Consider the following 21441-nt stretch of genomic DNA (forward strand, 5'->3'; position numbering starts at 1 on the left):
ACATTTGGTTCAGTGAGACTGGAGATTTGGTGATACTCTTTATGATCTGCTCCATGGACTGATTGGAATTGAAACACTAAATGCTTAGATTTAATTTTTGCAACTTCTTTCACTACAAACTGATACCTAATCATATTGACTGTCCTGATCTTTCCTCTCTTTTAAGTTTTTTCCCTAACTCAGCGCTTAGTCTTGACAATAAATTAAATAAAAATTAGATTAGTGACCTAATATACAGTTAGGATAGTGACAGAAAGGGTAGGAATGTCTGTGGCGTATACTGTGTAGAGAATGAGTCCTAAGATACTTCCTTGTGGTACCCCTGCATATGTGCGATAGCTGGCTGATAAAGAGGGGCCACTGATGACTTTAGTGTAGCTATCGGTTAGGTATGATTTTAGGATCAGATAGTATTTAAATGGGAGGACTTTCTCTAGCTTCCAGAGCAGCCGTGATTACCATAACCAGTTAACAGTTTACTTCACATTTAGAAGTAATTTTTATACAACATAGAAATATACTTTATGTGAGTATGAAATACTTGGTTCAAAATTTATATTATTTATGTATTATATCTGTATTATTTCCAATCAATATGTTTTGTAATTCTCTCAGGCCCTGAAGATGACCCGAATAAAGGTCGAAATGGCAACAAATGAAAAAGGTGTTTTTCTAAAATACTTCATTCCTGACCGCTTCTCGTTATTTAAACAAATGAGAAATACTAATTTTGGTCTAGAGCAGTGCAATGAAGTCTACAACACGATGGCACTGATGAACAGTGGAATGAGTTCATATGAACCCAACTGATTGTTTGATTTCTTAAAAATGGTACCTTTGAACCACTTTTTTGTATTGGGGGTAGTTTGGGTGTTATTCCTCCACGGATGTTTATGGGGCCAGAAACATTCTCTCCTGCAAAAAAAATATCACTTCTCAAGAAAAGTCTACTGTTGCACAAACTGCAGAATACATGTTCATTCGATCTTTTTTGGATGTCTGTAGTCTGCAGAATTTCTTCCTGTTTTAAATAAAAAGTTCCGTTTATTAGAGGCAGTCTGAACACAGGGAGCGTGTGTACACGCTTGGCTGTTGTGCCAGGGTTTTTTTTAATTGTTCCTATCAAATAAATGACTGTTACAAACTTATCGATAAAAAATACCAAAAATTTTATGATTCAAAAAGTCAAAGTTAAAAACCGTTAAATACGGCAAGGTTTTGAAAAAGGGAGGGAAAATGAAAGGTGAACGATGAACGATGATCTAAAAGAACGAGTCTGTGATCTGCGTGAAGTAACCATAAACCAAGTATTCCAAGAGACATGTACATGGAGGGAAAACATACTGGATAGTTATAGAGCATGAAAACATTTGTGATACAACTGAAACATATATTACAACATAGTCCTTAGCTTTGGCATTGTGGCAATCAGTGTATTTATTTCTATTTCCGTTAATATGTTAGAAACAAGTTTCAAACGATAGTACTGCTTTAACGTCCATCCCCTCTAGTTTTTTCCTTGATTATAGAATTTGATTATCCTGATTCATTGTTCTAATTTACAACTAAAAATTTTCGTGTTTTCATTCGGGTGTTAGCTGTTTACAAAACATACTGTTATTCTGGCAATCTACAAATCTTTTAAGAACTCGAGTTTTTTTTTTAATTATACCAATGTGACATGTTTTTAAAAGTGTTAAGTAGGTCTCGTTCGCATAAATCATACCAGTTGTATCTGTCGTAAATAAAAATGTCAACCGGCGTCGTTTTCCTAGATACTCGAGTGGGTTCAATTTAGCCCAGAATCCAGCTTGATCAAAGTACCAGTTCGTAAGATTATTTAAATAGTGAGTAAAAATTTTTGTTTAAAAATTATTATTGTGTTGAACCGGCACACGGGCACTACTGGGTCTGTCTTCACTCGCGGGTTTTTTGTTTGAGTTATTCATTTGATCATTGAATAACTCAAACAAAAACCTGCGAAAAGACAGACCCAGTAGTGCCCGTGTGCTGGTTCAACATGAGTTCACCAACTTGCAGACTAAACCCCATCATCTACTATAATTATTATTGTGCCTGATGACTTGCAGGGATGATGAGGCCGAAAAAGAACAAGGAGAACAAGAAACTACCTTCTGCAGAGCCGGTTCAGATCACTGACACTGCCATCGAATGCCTTCTTGTATCTGACAATGAGACAAAAAGACAGTCGCTGGGAAAAAGACGGTCACTCCTTCTTCCGAAAGAGCGAGACGAGTACATCGGTGATGTAAGTAAATTTTAACATATGAAACCTTCAATGCTAACTTGTGTCTGTTTTGAACATTAAGAAGTGTCAAATTAAAGTTTTGCGAAAATTCTAATGATTCTACACCTCAGAATATTAATAATAAAATTAGCTTCTGTTATGATTATTCATCTATACACCACATGATGTTTAAGATTAAGATTAGCATAGTCACCTTTTCATCCTTATGTGACCTTTTATGTGACCAGGCCTGTTGGGCATCTCCATTATTGTGTAGAGCTTCTCATTAAGCATAAGGCTTTTTACCACATCTCAAGGGACTGATTACGTGATCCTGGAAACAATCTTCACAACTTCCTATAAGTCTCAATGTACTATAAAGGAGAGGAAGAACCCAGGAGATCAGATAAAATGATATGGTACACAGATGGCTCCAAAACAAACGAAGGAACCGGATCAGGCGCTTTCTGTACAAGCCCAAAACATGAGCAATCAAACTCATTAGGGAAGTACACTTCGGTCTTTCAAGCAGAAATACATGCCATCAATGCTTGTGCCCTGAAAATCTTAAAAGAGGTTACACTGACAAAAAAATCCTCATAAGATCAGGTAGCCAAGCAGCTATTGAAGCATTAGCATGTAAAAGAATCACATCAAAATTAGTCGGTGAATGCATCCCAAATCTCCAAAACCTGGGGAAACACAACTACCTCATGATATCTTGGGTGCAAGGGCACAGGGGAATTTTGGGTAATGAGAAAGCAGACAGACTGGCCAGAGGAGGATCTGCAAGACCATACCTTGCAAGGCCATGCAAGGCCCCGAACCTATTATTGGGATAACAAAAACAAATATAGAATCCTCCATCGCAGAATGGATCCAAGCAAAACAAAAGGAGAAGTGGATAAACTCTACGGGTGCTAGACATAGTAAACTTATGATGAAACAACCCTCACCGAGACTGGCAAAAACACTGCTGCAATTGGAGAGGGCCAAACTCAGAGGAGTGGTAGGACTACTAACTGGTCACTGGCATCTGAGAAAACATCTGCAAAACATGGGTATATACAGCGATGATCCCATGTGCAGATTATGTTATGAGGAGGAGGAAACAGCCACTCATATCATCTTCGAATGCGAAGCAACAGCTCAATGGAGGTTTAACCTAACGTACGGAAAAAACTTAAGGAATCAAATTACAGCAGCAACAGTCAATGACCTGATACTTCTAAGAAGAAGGATTGAGTCTATTGACTGAACTAAGGAACTAGGAAGGTACAATAAACCAGAAGGCTGCAGTGCCTAGGGAATACAAACCCTGCTTCCTAGTATCCTTTTCTACCATACCATACCACATCTCAAAGCTTTTTCTTGTACTTCAGGCCTGTGCTTATCTTCTCACAGGCCTACAAAAGCCTTTGCACTAATAGAGGACATGTTCTGCTGTCTCTTCTTCCTAACAATATCTGCAAGGCTTGTATATGTACTTATGTTCCACTCTGTACTGTTTTTGGAGCCGGCAGTGTCCAGTTAATAAAAGTATTCTGGTCCTAACACTCCCTAGATCTAGTAGTCGTGCGATGGTCCTTTGATGAATTTTTTCACTTGCATCTACCTTGGACTAATTCCATGGCACACAGGGCTTACTCTAATCCACTGTCTAATGGATCAGCAGTTTTGTATGCCACAAAAGAGTTAATAGGTGCCACATATGTACCACTACTAGCCTAATCCAGAGAGAAAATACTACTGTCTTCTTTGTTTGGATGAAAGAAGAACGATTACTGTCATAATTTACTTGTATGATCGGCATTGAAGGAACCGCTGCTTCTTCTTCTTTTTTTTTTTTTCGAAAAACATTCTTGCTCTGTTTCTTTATACTAAACTTCTATTTTCCCATCAACCTTTATCTTATTGTGATGAGCCCTGTGTCAACGCCTAAACTGTTGCGGCCACTGATACCCCTGCACTTTATTACTAATTATTTATTCAAAAATAGTTTACTGCAATAGGAGTTAACAATTTCATAAAATATGAATACAGGCAATAATTATCATTTATGATCTGGTGGATTGCATTACTACCATTTAAGAAAACTAAAAAGCAAGGGTTTCTTCTCGAGGTTCTGATATCTCTCGATAGCCTACTTCTGCCATTTGATCTGGTCTTTATAGATCTTATTGAGCAATACACCCACCATTAGAAAATATTTGTTATTTATTTTTATTGCGGTAATTGATTGATAAAATATTAAATTAGGGAAACAATACATGTACAGCCATTTTTCACTTAGCTAAAGTTAAATTATTTTGTTTTTATTTCCAAAATGTTCAGTTGGAATATTCCTTAAAAAATGAGGTAATATAACAATAATAAAAATGTATTGTTAATTGTCATAATGTCATAAGTACTTTGATAAGAATGGAAGTTTTTTTAAATTAATTTTTACATATATATTCTTTTGTAGGAGAATGATGACGAAACTGAAAAAAGGGCGAGGCGTGAGGCTGCTGAGGAGGAAGCTAGGAAACAGAAGGAGGAAGTGCAACAGAAAGAGACAAAGAAAACTCCTTTTAGCGCCACAAACAACTTTTCAAAAGATCAGTGGGAAGAACATTTTTCCCGCTGTATTCAGCTATGCAATCAAAATGTATGAGACGGGGTTAAAAAAAAAAAAAAAATTATAATAATAACTAAGAAATAATTTTGTTTGTTTGTAGAAAGTAAATTGTAAAAATGCATTTAAACTCAAGATAATTGACTATATGAAGCTGATTTTTTTGAATAAGTCGAAGAAAATTGAAAATTTGTCTGTGAGTATCACTAGAGAATGATACAAAAACTCATACAAATTGGAAATAATGTCTTTTCTCTGATTAGCTTATGAGCTGTACTCTCGATGCCAGTGCGAAAATTTATTCGTACCGGGTTGACAAAGTTTATGCTGATATGGTCAAAGTGATATCAGGGAAAGAGTGGACTAAGGAGGATGATAATGATAACGAAAATGAAAAAGAAAAACAACAACAAGAAGAAGATGTTGAAGAAGAGGAAGATCAGGCAAACAAAAAGAAGAAAAAAAGTAGGAACAGTGATTTCTCCGAACTTCAGTTAGATAAGGTACAAATAACAAAAATATTTTATTAGTAGTCAAGAGTGAATTTTTATAGTTATATGGTAAAAAATTGTTATGTAATTAATAGTCAAACAAATATATTGTTCATAGCAATTAATGTAATCGTAAAAAGAACTTTTAATCTTGCCTCATTTTTAAAGTTTTAATAGATTAAAACATTGATGATAAGCTTCTCAAATGTCCTTATTTAATTAGTACAGTTCATAAATCTATATTTTGTTTGATGGATGTTAATTTATAATATATAAAAATATCAATAGTTTTAGTACCAGTGAATAGAATTGTATACAAAGAAAAACTGTTTTGATTTGTGCTTGAACTCTTTAGTGTCACCATCCATCGATCAAATTACTTTTAGAAGTTTTTTTTACCCTCTATTAAATAACTTATTGTACTGCAGTATTCAGTCATCTTGCCTTATTTGAATATTTGGTTTTCCTTAAGTTGTAAGATTTTGTTATTAAATTGTTTCATAAAACCTAAATATTAATTAATTCAAAAACGATGGTTCTATTCATAAAGTATGTTAACTTTTCGATTATTGAATTGATATATCACTCCATCATAGCCATTTTTTGTTTTAACTAAACATTATTCTTTTATTTATTTTTTATAATTATAATTTTTTATATTTTTTAATTATTTATTATTATTATTATTTTAATGGCTTTATAATTATTAGCTAGAGTATGTACTTATTTGTTTTACCATATTAGTAGTAGTTGGAAGGAAGGGTAGCATGAAAAAAGGGCCAGGGGTGATTTTGGGAAATGAACCCATGACCACACGGCTACCACAGTCCCATACTAGAAATTCTTTCAGTGAGTGAAAATCTTAATTTGATTCATGAAGTGGAGTAAGGAGAAAAAATAAGGTGGTTATTGCAAGAAAATTTGGAATCTCTCGGATTTCCGGTTGATCTTTGTGATCATCGGTCCATTTTCTTTTTCTTTTGTATAGTGTTTTGAATGATGTAAATGTTTGTATCTGAGCTGTTGTTAATTTGTGTGTTCACAAGTTTTTAGTATTGAATGTGCTCTATTTGTAATTTCAAATATTTCCAGTATGTTTATTTTCGTCCTTTGTTTTGCGCTTATCTGTATTGTTGAGGTGGTTTTCCGTGAGGTGAGAATTACAGTTCCATCACCACAACGCTGACCACATGGAGAAAGGTCACAATATGCATATGAATTTTTCTTATCTTACAAGTCAAATATCAATCTCAATAATTCTAATTGTTGGTAACTTGTATAATTAGAATTTAGACTTGTCCAGAGTAGACATTGTAACAAAAGGTTTGCTCTTACAATGATTCTACCAGTTACATAAATGTTAAATATTGTTTTTACAAAACCTTTTCATGAAAATAATTTTTGTAAAATATATTCTGTTTTCTGTGATTAGATGCTGTGCAAAGATGACCAACAATTGGAAAAAAGTGAAAATCAGGAGGGCGAAAGCTCATTTAAAGTTAAGACGTTCCCCACAAATGATATTGAATACTTTCTCGAATGTCCTATATCAGATCCGGAAGGAGAACTTTTATTGAACGGACCTGTATTTACGACTTCTCTAGATCCTGGGTCCAACCGCAGTCTACAATTAGGTAATGATGCTGTGAAATTATTTGATCTGAAACATGACATTTTAAGCAGTTTGGTACTTAATCTTTATGCTTATTTTCTAATTAGTCTAGTGTTTTTTTGCCTAAATGCAAACTTTCTTGTTGTACCTTAAACTATCAGTAAGAACAGGCAAATGAAAACTTCCAAATATTCAACTTTTTTGTTGTTATTTATTTTTAAACTTTAACTTTTGTTTATTTTTTTTTTGTAATAAACTTTTAAATGTTAATCTTCTTGTGTTGTTAATAAAAGTTAATTAAAAAGTGTAATAGTTGTTTGTTAAAACTTTGTTGAACAAGATAAACTTAAAGCGTGTTGCTGTGTTAAATAATTAATTATTTATTATTAGAATTGAATTTTGTTAAAGAAACTGTTATGGAAAATATTTATTAAAAAATACAAATTCAATTTTTGTTTTATCACTATTGTCGGCANTTATTAATAATTAATAATAAATAATCAATTGTCAATAAATATATAATTAATAACTAATTAACATATTTAATAATTAATTTAAGGAAAAATTAAAAATGTGTGTAATGTTTAGGCCCAAGATACACTGGGCAACGTGTGAGTGTTGATCCTAATTTATACCTGGCTGATTATAAGAATATGTACAACTCTTTCGCCTTGATCGGCGAGGGTAACCAATCAGAAATAAGAGAAGTAGATAAGGATCTGATGTATGATGCGGATGAGCTTGTTTTACAAGATGAACTCAGGTGCCAACCAGGTAATTTTTTAAATAAACAAATTGGTTATCTTTTAATTAACCTAAAATTAATTTTAAAGATAACGACGATATGGTTGCGGCAATAAACGAGCCGGAATACTGTGGGGATTATGATGACTGTTGTATGGAAGACGATGAAACTGTGCATCACATGAATTCAGTCCAGCTCAAAAACATCACGCCAGTTCCTAAGGTGGCCCCATTTTCAGTACAAGCAATGACCAAGCTTGTTTCTGCTGAGCATGATGAATTCAGTTTCTTTGACAACAGCAAAGTCAATTTTTGGAGTGGTCCATCTCACTGGTCAATCAAACAATCGACAAGTAATTAAAAAAAAAAAAATCAAACTATATTTCAAATTATAAAACTTTTACCTTTATTATAGAGAAAATTGGTCAGAAACTGCAGAAGGATGTTAAAAAACCTGCAAGAAAAGTGCAAGGTGTCGATTTATCCATGGAAAACGTTGAAGACATAATTAAAGCTTACTCGGAAAGTATAAATGTCACACTTGCTACAAAAACGTTGAAAATGTGGAATAAATCGAAATGCAGCGAGCCTGAAGATATTCATTACACGCAGAAACAAATGTTAAGGTAATATCTAATAATTGTTAACTTTATTGAATTATTTATTCCAATATTGTTATAATTGTGTGTATCTGGTTTTATTTTTTTAACATGAAACTTAATTAGATCCATGAACATTGGTGTTATTTTATTAAAGAACTCAATGCTTTAATTTTTTAGACGAATGTATTTCGGGCTAATTTCATAAAACCTCCTCAGCTTAAGGTGTTTTGCTCTAGGAAAAAAAAAAAATCTCTTGTCACACATGAAATGTAAGGGTTGATTGTACGTACTCAATTTTTTTTTTTGTCGGATCCTATTATGCACCCAAGAAATGGCTAATTTTTTCAACGTGATAATTCTTTGAATATTCGATGAGGATTTTCATCACAGTTTCTGTAATACCAGCAGCTTTTGCGTAAATAAATAATTTACTCAATAAAACAGTCTTATAAAACAATCCAATGATAACCTTTCTCAAATACTGATAGGTGATTAGAAGGCAGTATAGGACAGTGACAAAATGGAAAGTGTCCTATACTCAATAATAAAGCATACATTCTTGCTGATTGATGGTATTGACTCAGACGAGCGTTCATTGCTCTTGCCAGAGATGGACAGTGTTGATTTGCTTGTTTTTAAAAGGGTCGGTTAAACCCGCCGTTCTTTTGTTTAAAGTAATACAAGGTTGACTACTTTTCTTTCTTGCCATTTTTCAACCCAGGTCTGCTTATTCTTTTCCGCCGTTCTTTTCTCCCAACTATTATTTCCGCAATTCTATTTCCTGCATCTGCCTGAGACATGGGGAGTAACAGTTCTCGTCCAATATTTGCATCTGCATCCGCCATCAGGGGCCCCCGCTGCGACGAAATTCTCTGCTACCGATCTCTGAAACTGAGTGAGTCGTTTTTCTTACTATTCTCTCAGCCTTGTCTCAATTTTTTCGTGTTTGTTCTACTACACACTGCTATAATTCATAATCTTGTTTTTCCTGGAAATCCACTTATGTTAACCTCTTTTTTTTTTTTAAATTTAAATTTTTTAAAATTTAAATTTTTTAAAATTTGTGGTGTTCCTACTGAACATAGTGCTTATGATAAAGGTTCAGCAATTAATTGTCTTTACTTTATAATGAAATGTAAACTACTCCAAAATGAATAGCGATATTTGTAATTTGTTCTTATTCTATTAATTTTAATTAACTCTTGTTAGTTGGCTAAAACAAAATAGAAAATATAAACCAAACACAAAAAAATGTTAATCCTCATTTTTAATAACGGATTTACTTAAGAATAATAAACATGAAGAGTATTCATTTTGTAAACATATACCTTTATTATCTTTTTTCCATTTTAATCCAGTTGTATTACCATTAACCATGGAAAGACTAGCTTGAACCAGAAGTTATTATTGTGAGAATGAGTCATTGAGGTCACTGAATATCGCAGAGGCAGTCGGCGTTTCTCAGAGCATCGTCTTCTGGGCTTTAGCCCAATATGAAGAGACTGAAAGTGCCAATAGTAAGTCTGGTACTGTATCTCAGTGCATTACAACATTAAGGGAGGACAGAAAAATTACTATTGCTGCAAGACGGAACCCTGTCCATAGTGCCCGCCTGATCCTAAATGAAATATAAGATGTTTTAGCAAGGCCTTTATCAACAGAAATGAGAGAACAGTACCCCAGTTCCTGCTCCATTCAGTGTAATTTGGAGGAGGCGGTTAATGGTTTGGGCTGGCTGGGATTTATGGACAAACTGTACTATGAACTGGAATTATTGAGGAATACATCCCCACAAACCAGGTATCTTATTGGTACAGTTTTTCGATTTCGGGATTTCTCCCATTGTCTCCAGACCTCAATCCCAATGTGAGTGCGTTGCAGAAGCTCGAAAAGAAAGCTTTTCGATCATCATCTGCAGTCAGTTGACCTGCATCAACTGAATTTGCGCACATGAAATTAGCAGAAATGCTCCGAAAAAGCAACAGACAAAGAAAAAAGAAACAATAGCGCCTGCTATCTTATTGACTCAGAAAAATAGACACTGAGAGGAGGGAATCAAAGCCCCGAAGCTTAACTTTTTCGGGCTTCCAGGCTGCCCAGCAAGCCCAGTGATAAATTATTCATACTTTTTTTTTAATTTTAAGGGCTCTAGCTGGACCCTCACAGAATCTATTGGGCTGAGTTTGTATTCATTGTGAAGCAGACATGTCGGCAATAAATGGAAAATTTCCACACCCTTCCTTTCCGTTCTCATCATCAATGAACCACTTTGCAACATTGCAACAATAATTTTTCTAGAAAACCATTTAGCCACAATATTTCTGTCACATTCGGAATGACCTACTTTCTTCTACCTCTCACCCCTCCCTTTCCCAACCCTCTACCCTGCTGTCTTTCTGATTTTTTGCCTCTTATCTACCAGTATGTAGCTTCATTTTTAGTTTTATATTATGTTCATATATTTTTTGTTGTCGTTTTTATGTTATGTATACATTACAGTTCGTGGCCCAATTGACCAATTAACTTTTTTCATTTAATATTTATGAAAGGTATTAGTTGAGATAAGAGATTTTTATCTGAATCAATCCCTTTCATAAATGTTATATATACATTTTTTTCATCTCTTTGCTTGTGGGTACATGATTTTGATTATTATCTTCTAATATATATGATGAATAATTTTTGTGAAAAATAAATTTTCAATTAAATACAACTTTGTTTTCTCCTTCATTTATTTGCTTCTGTTGAAGACTATATCTGAGGAATGTACTGTGAAATTTTAAATGAAATTGGTACATCTTACCAGAGCAGGAGTGAGTCAAGGAAAACGCTTTGGATTCAGATACACAATGCAAAATAAATCTGACTAGGGAGGGGTCACATAGCGGCCAAGAGTATAGGCAGGGGAACGCAGCGTCCTAAAACCAGACCTGAAAAGGTTAAAAATCATGAATAAAAAAAGTCCCAAACTCCCTCCCTTTGCCCTGTTCTGCTTTCCACGTTAAACAAATAGCACACTTAAATGTCGTGTCACCCCATTTTATTTTCCAGGAAAGGAATGTCAAACAATCAATGTTTGATTCACTTGTCAGCTATTATATATATGTATGCTGAACGAGTGAAAAAAAAAAAAAAAAAAAAATGGAATAGGCCGGGGTTAAGAGGGTTTCTACTTGATTAAACAAATTACTCTGTGAATGTTCTAGGTTTTATGTCTTATTATTTGTCAATATGATTGATTATATATAAAAAAATTCTAAAAAAGCTTTTGTTTACAGCCTATTTTGTAATAATCATCTACTGTATATTGACAAAAACTTCAAATCATTAGGAGTTCATTTTTCATCAGGCAACGACCAGGATTGTGAAGAGGCGATAATTGTAAGTTTAATCTCTTTAAAAGCTATAAAAATAATGTCTAATTAGGATATGTACAAAGAAATTTGTAATTGGATAATCTTCAATCATTTAAAATTTAAATAATAAATTCAATTTTAGAATTCCTTCAAAATTAATGAAGAAGGAGAAGAGGAGATAGGCGATGGTGATCATTTTGACGATCTTATCAATGATTCTCCTTTGAGTCCAGGCTCCGACTTGGCACAACCTCTTTTGGAGCCGGGGTCAATTGCTGAAAACACAAATGACGTCTCCAACAATAAAGCCGACAATGATCTAATTCCTGCTCCATTCAGAGTATTTTAAACATTTCATTAATATATATAGTTTATGTAATTAAAATAAATAAATATTTTAATTGGCTTTAGGTTAATGAAATACAAATTGATTACGCGAAGACGCAAAAGAAAATAAATATGAAGGTGTTGAAAGCCACAATTTGGAAACTACTCAATTTAGATTCAGATGTAGAGGTAATTTAACAGTTCTGCATGGAATAGGTTTTTTTTAAATCTTTAACTTTTGTTTCTCCAACAGATTGTTCCAGGACCGAACAGAACTAGTAAAAAAGTTGTGTTTTCCAATGTTTATCTAAATCTCTTTAACGAGCTCCCGAAGGAGGATGCGAAAGCGCTTAGTTTTCCAATAGCCTACATGGCACTACTGCACTTAGCAAATGAAAAAGCTCTTTTCTTGGAGGGTGACAACATGTATCATGATGTTACTGTCATGTTGGCTTCACCTCCCAAAATGAATTTGATTCAGTATTAAAAAAAAAAATGCTAATGCACTACTCTAATTGTATCTCGTTTGTTGCAATTTAAAAGAAAGGGAAGAAAGGCATCAGAGAAAAATGATAAAGCTGTAAATATGTATAAATAACTAATTGTGATACTGAACTCAAAATTTAACCTTTTCTTGCAATTTGTATAAATAGTGTGTGTAAATTTTTCATTCCGTTTATGTTTTTAAATTGCATGTAAAATATTTATTTTAAAGATAGTTTAAAAAAAACCTTTAACAAGAAAAAAAAGAGATTGAACAAAAAAATACATCACAAATACAAATATGTTTGACATCATGTTGTAGAATATGTATTTTGATTGTGTAAAATTTCTTTAGTGAATGTTAAATACAGTTTGCTATAAATTATTAATCAGAGTCTCTGGCAATTTTCTGCTTTCTATAGCACATAAAAATAATTAATTTTTATAGCATTGGTAAAAAAAATGCTTCATCAAATTTTCCATTGTTACTTGTGATCGAAATGATATTGTAACCATAAAAATAAAAATAAGCTGTAAGTCAGTGACCATGTATTGTTAAAATTGCCATTCCATGTTAATTTGACAGATAATGTGCCTTAAAAAAGTTAACAAAATATTGAAACAAAAAAAAGTGATAATCAGTAAATAAGAAATATTTGATAAGTATAGCTCTATACTCTTACTTAAGTTAATTATACTAATAGTGTAAATAAATATTTTTTTTTAGTTCAGACTTTTGTTTTTGGTTATATAAACAAACACAATCCAATGAAAAAAGTGAATAATGAGCATACAAACTTAAAACCTTAACTTTATATATAAATATAAACACAATTAATTAATAACAAATAAATTTATTACTTATTTACAAAATACACTTTGTTCAAACAAATTACTACATATATACATTGTTTTGTTTACTTCCTTTTTGGAGCTAATAATATTCCACCTACTAGCGCTGCAACTGTTAAGCCCTGGGCTACAACTCTCGCCCGCATCATCAACTGTGAATTCTTTGTGTTGCCCTTGTAGAAATTTCTGACTCCATAAAAGAGGCAAGCTGCCGTCGCAAGAGCACCTGAAAAAAATAAATTCAGCGATTATATGCTGATATGACATTTATAGAAGAAATTACTGGATTTTTTTTTAAACTTGAAATTGCTGACCCAATAAGTATATTTGACAAGACAAGTTGACACTAAAACTAAGTATGGGTATTTATTAAAAAAAAAAAAAAAAGACTATTGAACTCTATGCCAAGGGGACTAAAAGGTTAGGTAGCATCTACTAGAACTATCAAGTGGAAATTTCTGCGTTGGTCAAAAAGCCCAGAGTCATTTGGGATTGCATCAAGGCCTTGTGAGACATTGGAAACAACTAAATTACCCTTGTAATTAACAACTTGTAACAGGGCAGAAGGACAACAAGGAGGCCAATGGTCAAGGAAAGTTCGCCCTGATCCCTTTGGAGACATATCAAACCAGCAGTCATCAGACAACGGATTAAAAATAAGTACTCAATTCAATGGGAATGTAGCAGAGGAAAGAGGAATGTGAACTAACTGGGCACTGCAGACTTCAGACCCATAGACTTGGAGCAGCGGAAATGAGCCTATGCCCATATACCAGTAAGAAGAAGAGACAGGGGAATAAGAACAAATCTCTAGGTGAGAAAGGCTTATGTAGGCTGAGATTCATACTCCTGGGAGCGGAAGGATACAGGAGTTCTTGAAAAAAGTTTTGGCTTAATGAGTTGCTCTAGACAGCTGGAGGTGCAAACTAGACAAACTGTCTCAGTGCACATTTGTTAAGAAGCTGACTCCTATTCTAATCTTAATTTTAATCTTTGTCACGAAATCAAAATACTTAGAATGGGCATATACATACAAGTTCATGGAATAATTCAATTTGAGCAAAGGCATATGATATATTGAGATGACCTCATGAAATCTGTGGCCAATGAACCTGTGACAGAGCAAAACAGCCAGGAAGAACAGAACTAAAGGAAGGCAAAATGGCCAAACTACAATTTGTCACTGTTCCTTCCCACATGGTCCCTGTCATCAGATCGCCACAACCAAATCTGCACTCATGTGCATAGAATACAGACCCCAATCGTTCGTGTTTAAGCGAGATGCTGATTTGCGATCAGTCGCCTTTCTATTCGATGACTCCGGCAGAAGAGACCTGTTGGGAGACGTCTATTCTCATAGGTGTATTTGACTGTTTTAGAGGTCACGGACTGTTTGGAGTTGACTCCTTGTCAAGGAAGACCTTAAATGACGGTTCTGTAATGTGGTAAGAGCAATAAAACGATTGGACATCACAGTCGACCACTACCTTCTCTTTGATCGAGTCTTCTAATGGCCCTAAACTACTGTAAACCATCATGGATGGTAGAACATGGCACACCTAGGGCTTGTAGTTATGTAATCGACCCTATCCATTGTCCTGGGCGAGAATTAACTCACTTGACAAGTTGGCTCTGGAAAGGATGAAATTGAACTGATTTTCTTTATTTTTAATCTAAAGAGTCTAAAAATGTCAGTAACACTGTAAAGTTAGACAAGTCTAAAACAAATCTTTTAAACTAGTTATTACAGAAAATAAACAAATAAATACGTGTCCAGATTTTTGTCTTTGAACAAGGATTTATATATTTTGAAATGTCAGGGTATAAATAAACTGTTTTTTTATTTCTCCTTTCTAAAATTCAGGCTCTATATAGATTTATGCTTTACACACTTCACTAAATATTAATAATGAATTACCGATAGGGACGAATGGGTTCTCCTTAAATTTCCTCTGAAACTTTTCAAACGTCGTTTCCTCGTTGGCCAAGATCGATTCGCCGGGTTGAATCCACTCTAACTTGTCAAATTCAGATTCTGTTGCCATAATTCAAGCAGAATAGAGAAAAAGACCAATTTACCAACAACAATGTTGTAACCTTCGAAAATAATTAAAAATATAAATACTGGGATTCAACAACTGACGAATTAAAAATCGCTCCACCAAGGGGGCTGATAACCAGGCATTCAATTTGTGTGGTGCCAAATTTAAAAATTTAACAATACAAGCTGAGAAGAATCGCTGAACGAAAGATCATCCTGCCCATATACCAAAAGGAATAAAATATCTAAAAATGTTTTAATGATTTTAAAAATTAATCATTCAATTATAATTTAAAGATAAATTTGTTTTATGGGTGATATTCAAGACGTCAGATGAGCAGTCTTTGTTTAGGTTTTAAGGTTTTATAGATTTTAACATTGTTAACCTTAAAAAAACCTCAGGTTTGTTAACCATTGTTTACCACGTGTTAGTACAGTTGGTATTTTATCTTGTAAAGTTTCTAATAATAAAACAATTATGACAAAAATAAGGAGGCAGAAGAAAAGGAAAGTTTACAACTACGATGTTAATCGAAAGAGGTTGAACTGTAGATCGAAGAAGAGGCCAAAAATTACCTGGTAAGCATTAATGTTTACTTAAACTTTCATGATGAACATACTATTTTTATTTAAATAAGATAACTTCATTCAACCAAAAAATAAAAAAGCAACATTCATTTACAATTTAGCATTTACAAAAGTACAGAAAAATTAATTATTTACAAATACACTTAAAGACAAAAACCCGACACTTGTATTTATATGTTTGTTTTTCATAATAACTAGGTATAAAGATTTAGTCCTGCTGCAAATTGAACTCACCACACGCTCAGCCCCATATGTGTTCTTTGAAATACAATTTCTAGTGGAGCGGTGCGTATTGAACCCACTCCAATGTCAGCCCAGTTTGACTTCAACCACGTGTGGGTTCGTTTATGAGAGCCAAACAGATTTTATCTGTCCTTCACAATCCTGGGCTTGCTGTTAACGATATAACGTGGTAAAAGTTTAATTGAAATTGTACAGGATAATCCTGTATTGTATGACCCCAAGCTATCCTGATTATATGAAAATGAACCGTGGGATGTCATTAATACAACAGAAAAATACTATTTGTCATTATAGAATGAAGAACCATTTTGAATCAGTTTTCGAATGCAGATGTGTTTCCCATTAGCTGTTTCGATACAGTTGTAAATTTGTCACTTCCTTTTAGCGATACGTTTTTTCACATTTATTTGGATAGTGTAGGTATATAATAGATAAGCCGCTGATGAAGCCACAGTGCATTCTCAGACACTAAAAACTCTCCACGAATACTTTGCACACCTAAGTAGGCATTTCTTTTATTTTTTCCTTTTTCTGGTTAATGTACACAATAAAACAAGGTCCTCAGTTTCAGACTCAGATTCTAAGTCTAGAATTTGGCGAAACAAGGCCATTGTTGCTGGCTTGGGTCTGTACTGGGTTTACTATGCAGTGCCTTGACAAAAAATGAATGTGGGATATGTTAGGCATTGGGCGAGGTGTGTGCTGTCCATGGGCTGGGTTCAATTTGTGGCGGGCTTAATAGTTGACCTAAAATGTAGACACAACATTAATTTGATGTTTACCTTTATGGTTTTTATGTTCTTATGTTACTGACCTTTTTACTCTCTTTAGATTAAAAATAAAGAAAATCACTTCGATTGTATCCTTTCCAGAGTCAACTTGTTGAGTGAGTTAATTGGTTTTTTGTTTTCTTTGATGAAAAAATAAATTTTAGTATTCAATTTTTTTTTGTTTTAAAAGCATGGTTTTAAGTCGACAAGACCCGGGCAGATGCTTTCGCTAACAACAGACGTAGCCTAAGGCCCTGGGTTTGCCATGCTGTCCCATCCATGATGGTCTGCAGCAGTTTAGGACCACGGAGGTCTTGATTGAAGAGAATGTAGTGGTTGACCATGATGTATGATGGCTAGAAAGGATCATTTTATTGATCTTACCACACTACGGAACTGCCATTTAACAACTTCCTTGATAGGTAGCCAACTCCAAAAAGTCCATCATGTAAGGGCGAGCTTTCAAATAGTCATCAGATGGCTTCGTGAGAATAGCCTAGTTTGTAGAACCCAGCCTCAGGTTCTCTACTACCGGAGAGTCATCAAGTAGAAAGACGACTGATCGCAAATCACCATATAGTTTAAAATAAACATCAAAATACGAGTGTCCTGTTTTTATCTCACAAAAACAAAAATTATTCTTAAAATTATTGTGAACCTAAGTAATGTAAAACTAAAACAGGCTACGTGGACAAGGGGTGAAAAATCTGAGGTAGGAAAGGTAAAAGGCTGGGAAGGGCAGGGGTGAGAGGTAGATGAAAGAAGGACATTGCCAATAGTGCCAATAGATACTGTAGCCAAGTGGTTTTCTAGAAAAAGCAGTGTGTCACAATTTTGCAAAAGTTTGAGAGAGGCCAGATTGTGAACAGAAAGGGGCAAAAAGGGTGGTATGTTGATGAGACTGGAAGGGTATAGTCGGTCTCCATTCAGTACCGAGGTGTCTGCCACACAATAGATACAACCTCAACCCAATAAATGGATGACTCCAGCTTGAGCACTAAAAGGCACTAAAGGAAAAAACCCTGCAAGGATGAGATAACTCGTTACTGGGCCTGGGGAGCATGCAAACCCAAATGAGATAACTTGTCACTAGTCCTGAAAGGTTAACACATGTACATACATCTCTCATAATAGATTGATTCTCTGCTATTTTATAAAATTAATTAACACAGGCCACATTTATAAGCTAAAGCAAGTCCTGCCCATTCAAAACTGAGAGAAATTATAATTTTTTAAAAATAAGATGTTAAATCCAGGACAAACTGTTGTTAATAATATTAAATTGTTAATTCAGATATCTACTGTGACCAACTGGATCGATTATTAACAGAAAATAGTCAGAAATTGTAAATATATAAGGATTTATTTGTCAGCACATCAATGACTGTCATCACGTATGAAATTTGAATATATTTTTGAACTTGTTCGGTTATTCTTAAGTGAATGAGCATGTTTCTATTGCTTAGATTCTTAGATGACTTGGTCTACTGATGCTGGCACCCTTCCTTTATCATATTCTTTACTACTCATCTAGTTATTGTTTAACTTCTGAGAATTCTTCATGTTATCTGCAGAGCAATGAACCTAAAATTTGGGTTACCGATCATTTTAGTCTGTCTGTGGTCACCTAGAAGCATTTTGGCATTTCGCCATTTTCAATGTGCCTGTGTCATTATTTAACTGTTTAATAACAATACCTGAAGCCATTAGATAAAAAGGCTATTGTTTTTAATATCTGGAATCTATACTTCTACTAGAAATTTAATATTTGGCTCTTTAAAAAGCCAAGATGTGAACTGGAATAATGTAAAGGAGTGAAAACACTGTACACTAGATGAAAGAAATAGTAATTTTATTTTTTACTTTATTATTGTGTTTTTCTGATGAGAAAGAACCTTATTTCGTCATGTAAAATATTTTTGAATTATTCCTGACCAAAAAAGCATGAATTAGGCTTTAATTTTATGATTTAGTTAATCAATTTTTAAGTTTTTATTAAAAACCTAAATTTACTAATCATCTGAAAACGTCTAACTGCCCAAATAAGTTCATTTATGGATAAAAAGAAAAGTGCAAATAAAATAAATTTTTTATAGTTTTAAACAAAGAAATAAGGCACAAATTTTTGTTACAAGGTGTAGTGTGTAATAATTGAATCAATAATTAATAATTATGGTTAAGTTAGTAACATATATTATTCAGTAAATCAATCCTTTTCATTTTACATTCATAGATAATTTTGTTTTTTCCAAGTTACTTACACAAACAGTTTAAAATAACCCAACAAAATGCACAGGCACAAGTAAATTTACGAACAAGTTCACATTTCCCTTAGTCTGTGGGGTGAGGTTTTTTAAAGTGTTGAAAGTAATACTTCGTAAACTGGTTCACACGTGGGTTGAACTGTTGCCAATGATGACATTAATATTGCACTTTTATTAAATAAACTTTCTAAAACATAAGAAAAGTTGTCTTAATGTACATCTTTTTTACTTCTGTGTTATATACAAGTAAACAAATTATTGAAAAAAATGGTATAAGAAATTTAATTATTTCTATTTTATGGCTGAGTTGTGTAGGTATATATTTGTAATAATTTTGTGTGATTTTGTAAAATAAATTTGATAAATTTGTGTGCTCAATTTCAAAATTTCAAAAATCTCAAAATTTTAATATTATAAGAGTAATTCAAGTAAATTAGTACTACAATCTTTGGTGTGAACTTTCTACAGCAACACTGTCTGAACTGCACCAATCTCTTAAACTTCAAAATCAAGCTTTTCACAAAAGTCCTCAATTTTGGGAAATTAAGTAAAACTCACCTTAATATATTTGGTTTGTAAATCCTTACATTGCTCTTGGACTTTTATTTGAGAATAAATTGAAAAAAGTAACGTAAAGTTGTGCTATTTCCCTTTTATGACACTCAACGAATAGCTAAACATAAAGTCCTTCTGTATAACAAGAATTAAATTAGTTATAACTCATTCATTTTGACTTATGTTTTATTTTACCATTTTTTAAAACTTTATTTTAATCAATTTTTTTCAGTGAGCCTGTAAAAAGTGAATGGAATGGAAGTTTATCAGTGAAAGCGAATCTTTCAGTTATGGGTCTTAGTTTTGATCCCAATGATACAGTTAAAATTACAAAGAAAGACGTAAGATACCTGTGCTAAAGATGTATGCAGAATAATATAATTTGGACTGTCATTGTAGGAACCTACGGAACCTGAACCAGAAGTTAAGACAAAAGTTGTCGAGCAGCTGGAAGCTGAAGCGAAAATACGCGGTCCAAAAAACTTCCGGTTGCCGAACAGCCAAGTCCACTGGCTTACTAAACTTTTGCTCAAATACGGTGACGATTACAAGGTAACAGAGAAATTCTATTGGTTTTACATCAACATAAAGATTGCCTTGCTTTTTGCTTTATTTAAAAACGGCATATCTTATTATTTTCAGGCTATGGAGAGAGACAGGAAGTTAAATTGCTTTCAAGAAACAAGCAAGCAGCTCAGGGCAAAGATTAAGCGTTTTGAAAAAATTCCGGAACAGTATGAAGAATATTTACGTAAAAAACAGGAAGCTGCTGACCAATAAGATTATTTTTAATTCATACTTGAATTGTTTAATTAATTAATTCTTTTGTATATAGTTTTTAATACAGATATTTGAATTTTTTATTTTTTTATTTTTTATATAGGGATTTTACCATGTTTACCATTCCCATCACAACCTCTAGATTTTTCTTACTTATACCTCCACACTCTAGTAGGTAGTTGAATGTTAAATGATATAAGTGTGAATAATACATTGTAGATAATACAATTATAAATCAATGTTGGATACATTATACAGAATAATGAAGAAATTAGAATGCATGTTGCATATATACATACTATAGTCATTGTCAGTTTTAATCTTTAATTTGGCAAAGTTAAATAGAGAATACATACTGGACTTGATTCAAAATTCAAACTAGAAAAAAAACTCGGGAAACCTCGGGATATGGTCTATGCTTTTTTGTTGATTTAAAAACTGCTTTGGATACCTTCGATCACAACTTACTTTTTGGTCAATTATTGTAGATTGGTGTATTGATCAGATTCACACACATCTTGAAGCGGCTGTACACCGAGGTGATAACAATTGGTCTGGACTGAAATGGGTCTGACTCAATATAGGTGAGCTGAGCTATAGAATAAAGCAAGGTTGTCCACTGAGCTTCTGTTCTCCCTATACATCAGTGATTTAGAGGAAGGCATGCAATGCGGAGTGAGCATTGGAGGCACTAATATTAAATTGCTAATGTGTGCTGATAATCTAGTGCATATATCGAAAATCTGGGGCATTTACAATTCAATATCGACAATAATTTTCCAAAATGGTGGCCGATGAGCAGCTGCAGAACAATAGACGTTTGGGTCAGACTGTGTTGATGTAGTAAATGAATATCATCACGTGGGGG

General features: G+C 33.5%; 3 protein-coding genes across 3 annotated transcripts; 2 read left to right on the plus strand and 1 right to left on the minus strand.

Moving 5' to 3' along the window:
* The first annotated feature begins 1291 nt into the window (after positions 1 to 1291).
* On the plus strand, positions 1292 to 12640 carry LOC106661776 (condensin complex subunit 2). Its single transcript, XM_014385404.2, has 13 exons — positions 1292 to 1847; positions 2091 to 2269; positions 4716 to 4898; positions 4969 to 5061; positions 5129 to 5368; positions 6789 to 6990; positions 7557 to 7742; positions 7802 to 8065; positions 8128 to 8338; positions 11593 to 11695; positions 11813 to 12010; positions 12082 to 12186; positions 12251 to 12640. Exons 2-13 carry the CDS (start codon positions 2093 to 2095, stop codon positions 12482 to 12484), a joined length of 2196 nt encoding a protein of 731 aa, XP_014240890.1. The 5' UTR covers positions 1292 to 1847; positions 2091 to 2092; the 3' UTR covers positions 12485 to 12640.
* A 372-nt stretch (positions 12641 to 13012) lies between these two features.
* On the minus strand, positions 13013 to 15690 carry LOC106661779 (HIG1 domain family member 2A, mitochondrial). Its single transcript, XM_014385407.2, has 2 exons — positions 15251 to 15690; positions 13013 to 13558 (listed from the first exon to the last, which is right to left on the minus strand). The coding sequence occupies exons 1-2, from the start codon at positions 15375 to 15377 to the stop codon at positions 13398 to 13400; spliced, it is 288 nt and encodes a 95-aa protein (XP_014240893.1). The 5' UTR covers positions 15378 to 15690; the 3' UTR covers positions 13013 to 13397.
* A 63-nt stretch (positions 15691 to 15753) lies between these two features.
* LOC106661778 (nucleolar protein 16) lies at positions 15754 to 20591 on the plus strand. The gene is made up of 4 exons (XM_014385406.2): positions 15754 to 15952; positions 20026 to 20134; positions 20193 to 20345; positions 20436 to 20591. The coding sequence occupies exons 1-4, from the start codon at positions 15852 to 15854 to the stop codon at positions 20571 to 20573; spliced, it is 501 nt and encodes a 166-aa protein (XP_014240892.1). The 5' UTR covers positions 15754 to 15851; the 3' UTR covers positions 20574 to 20591.
* Positions 20592 to 21441: the final 850 nt, after the last annotated feature.

The sequence above is a fragment of the Cimex lectularius genome, unplaced genomic scaffold (assembly GCF_000648675.2).
Source record: "Cimex lectularius strain Harlan isolate CLEC.00 unplaced genomic scaffold, Clec_2.1 scaffold34, whole genome shotgun sequence".
NCBI lineage: Eukaryota > Metazoa > Arthropoda > Insecta > Hemiptera > Cimicidae > Cimex > Cimex lectularius.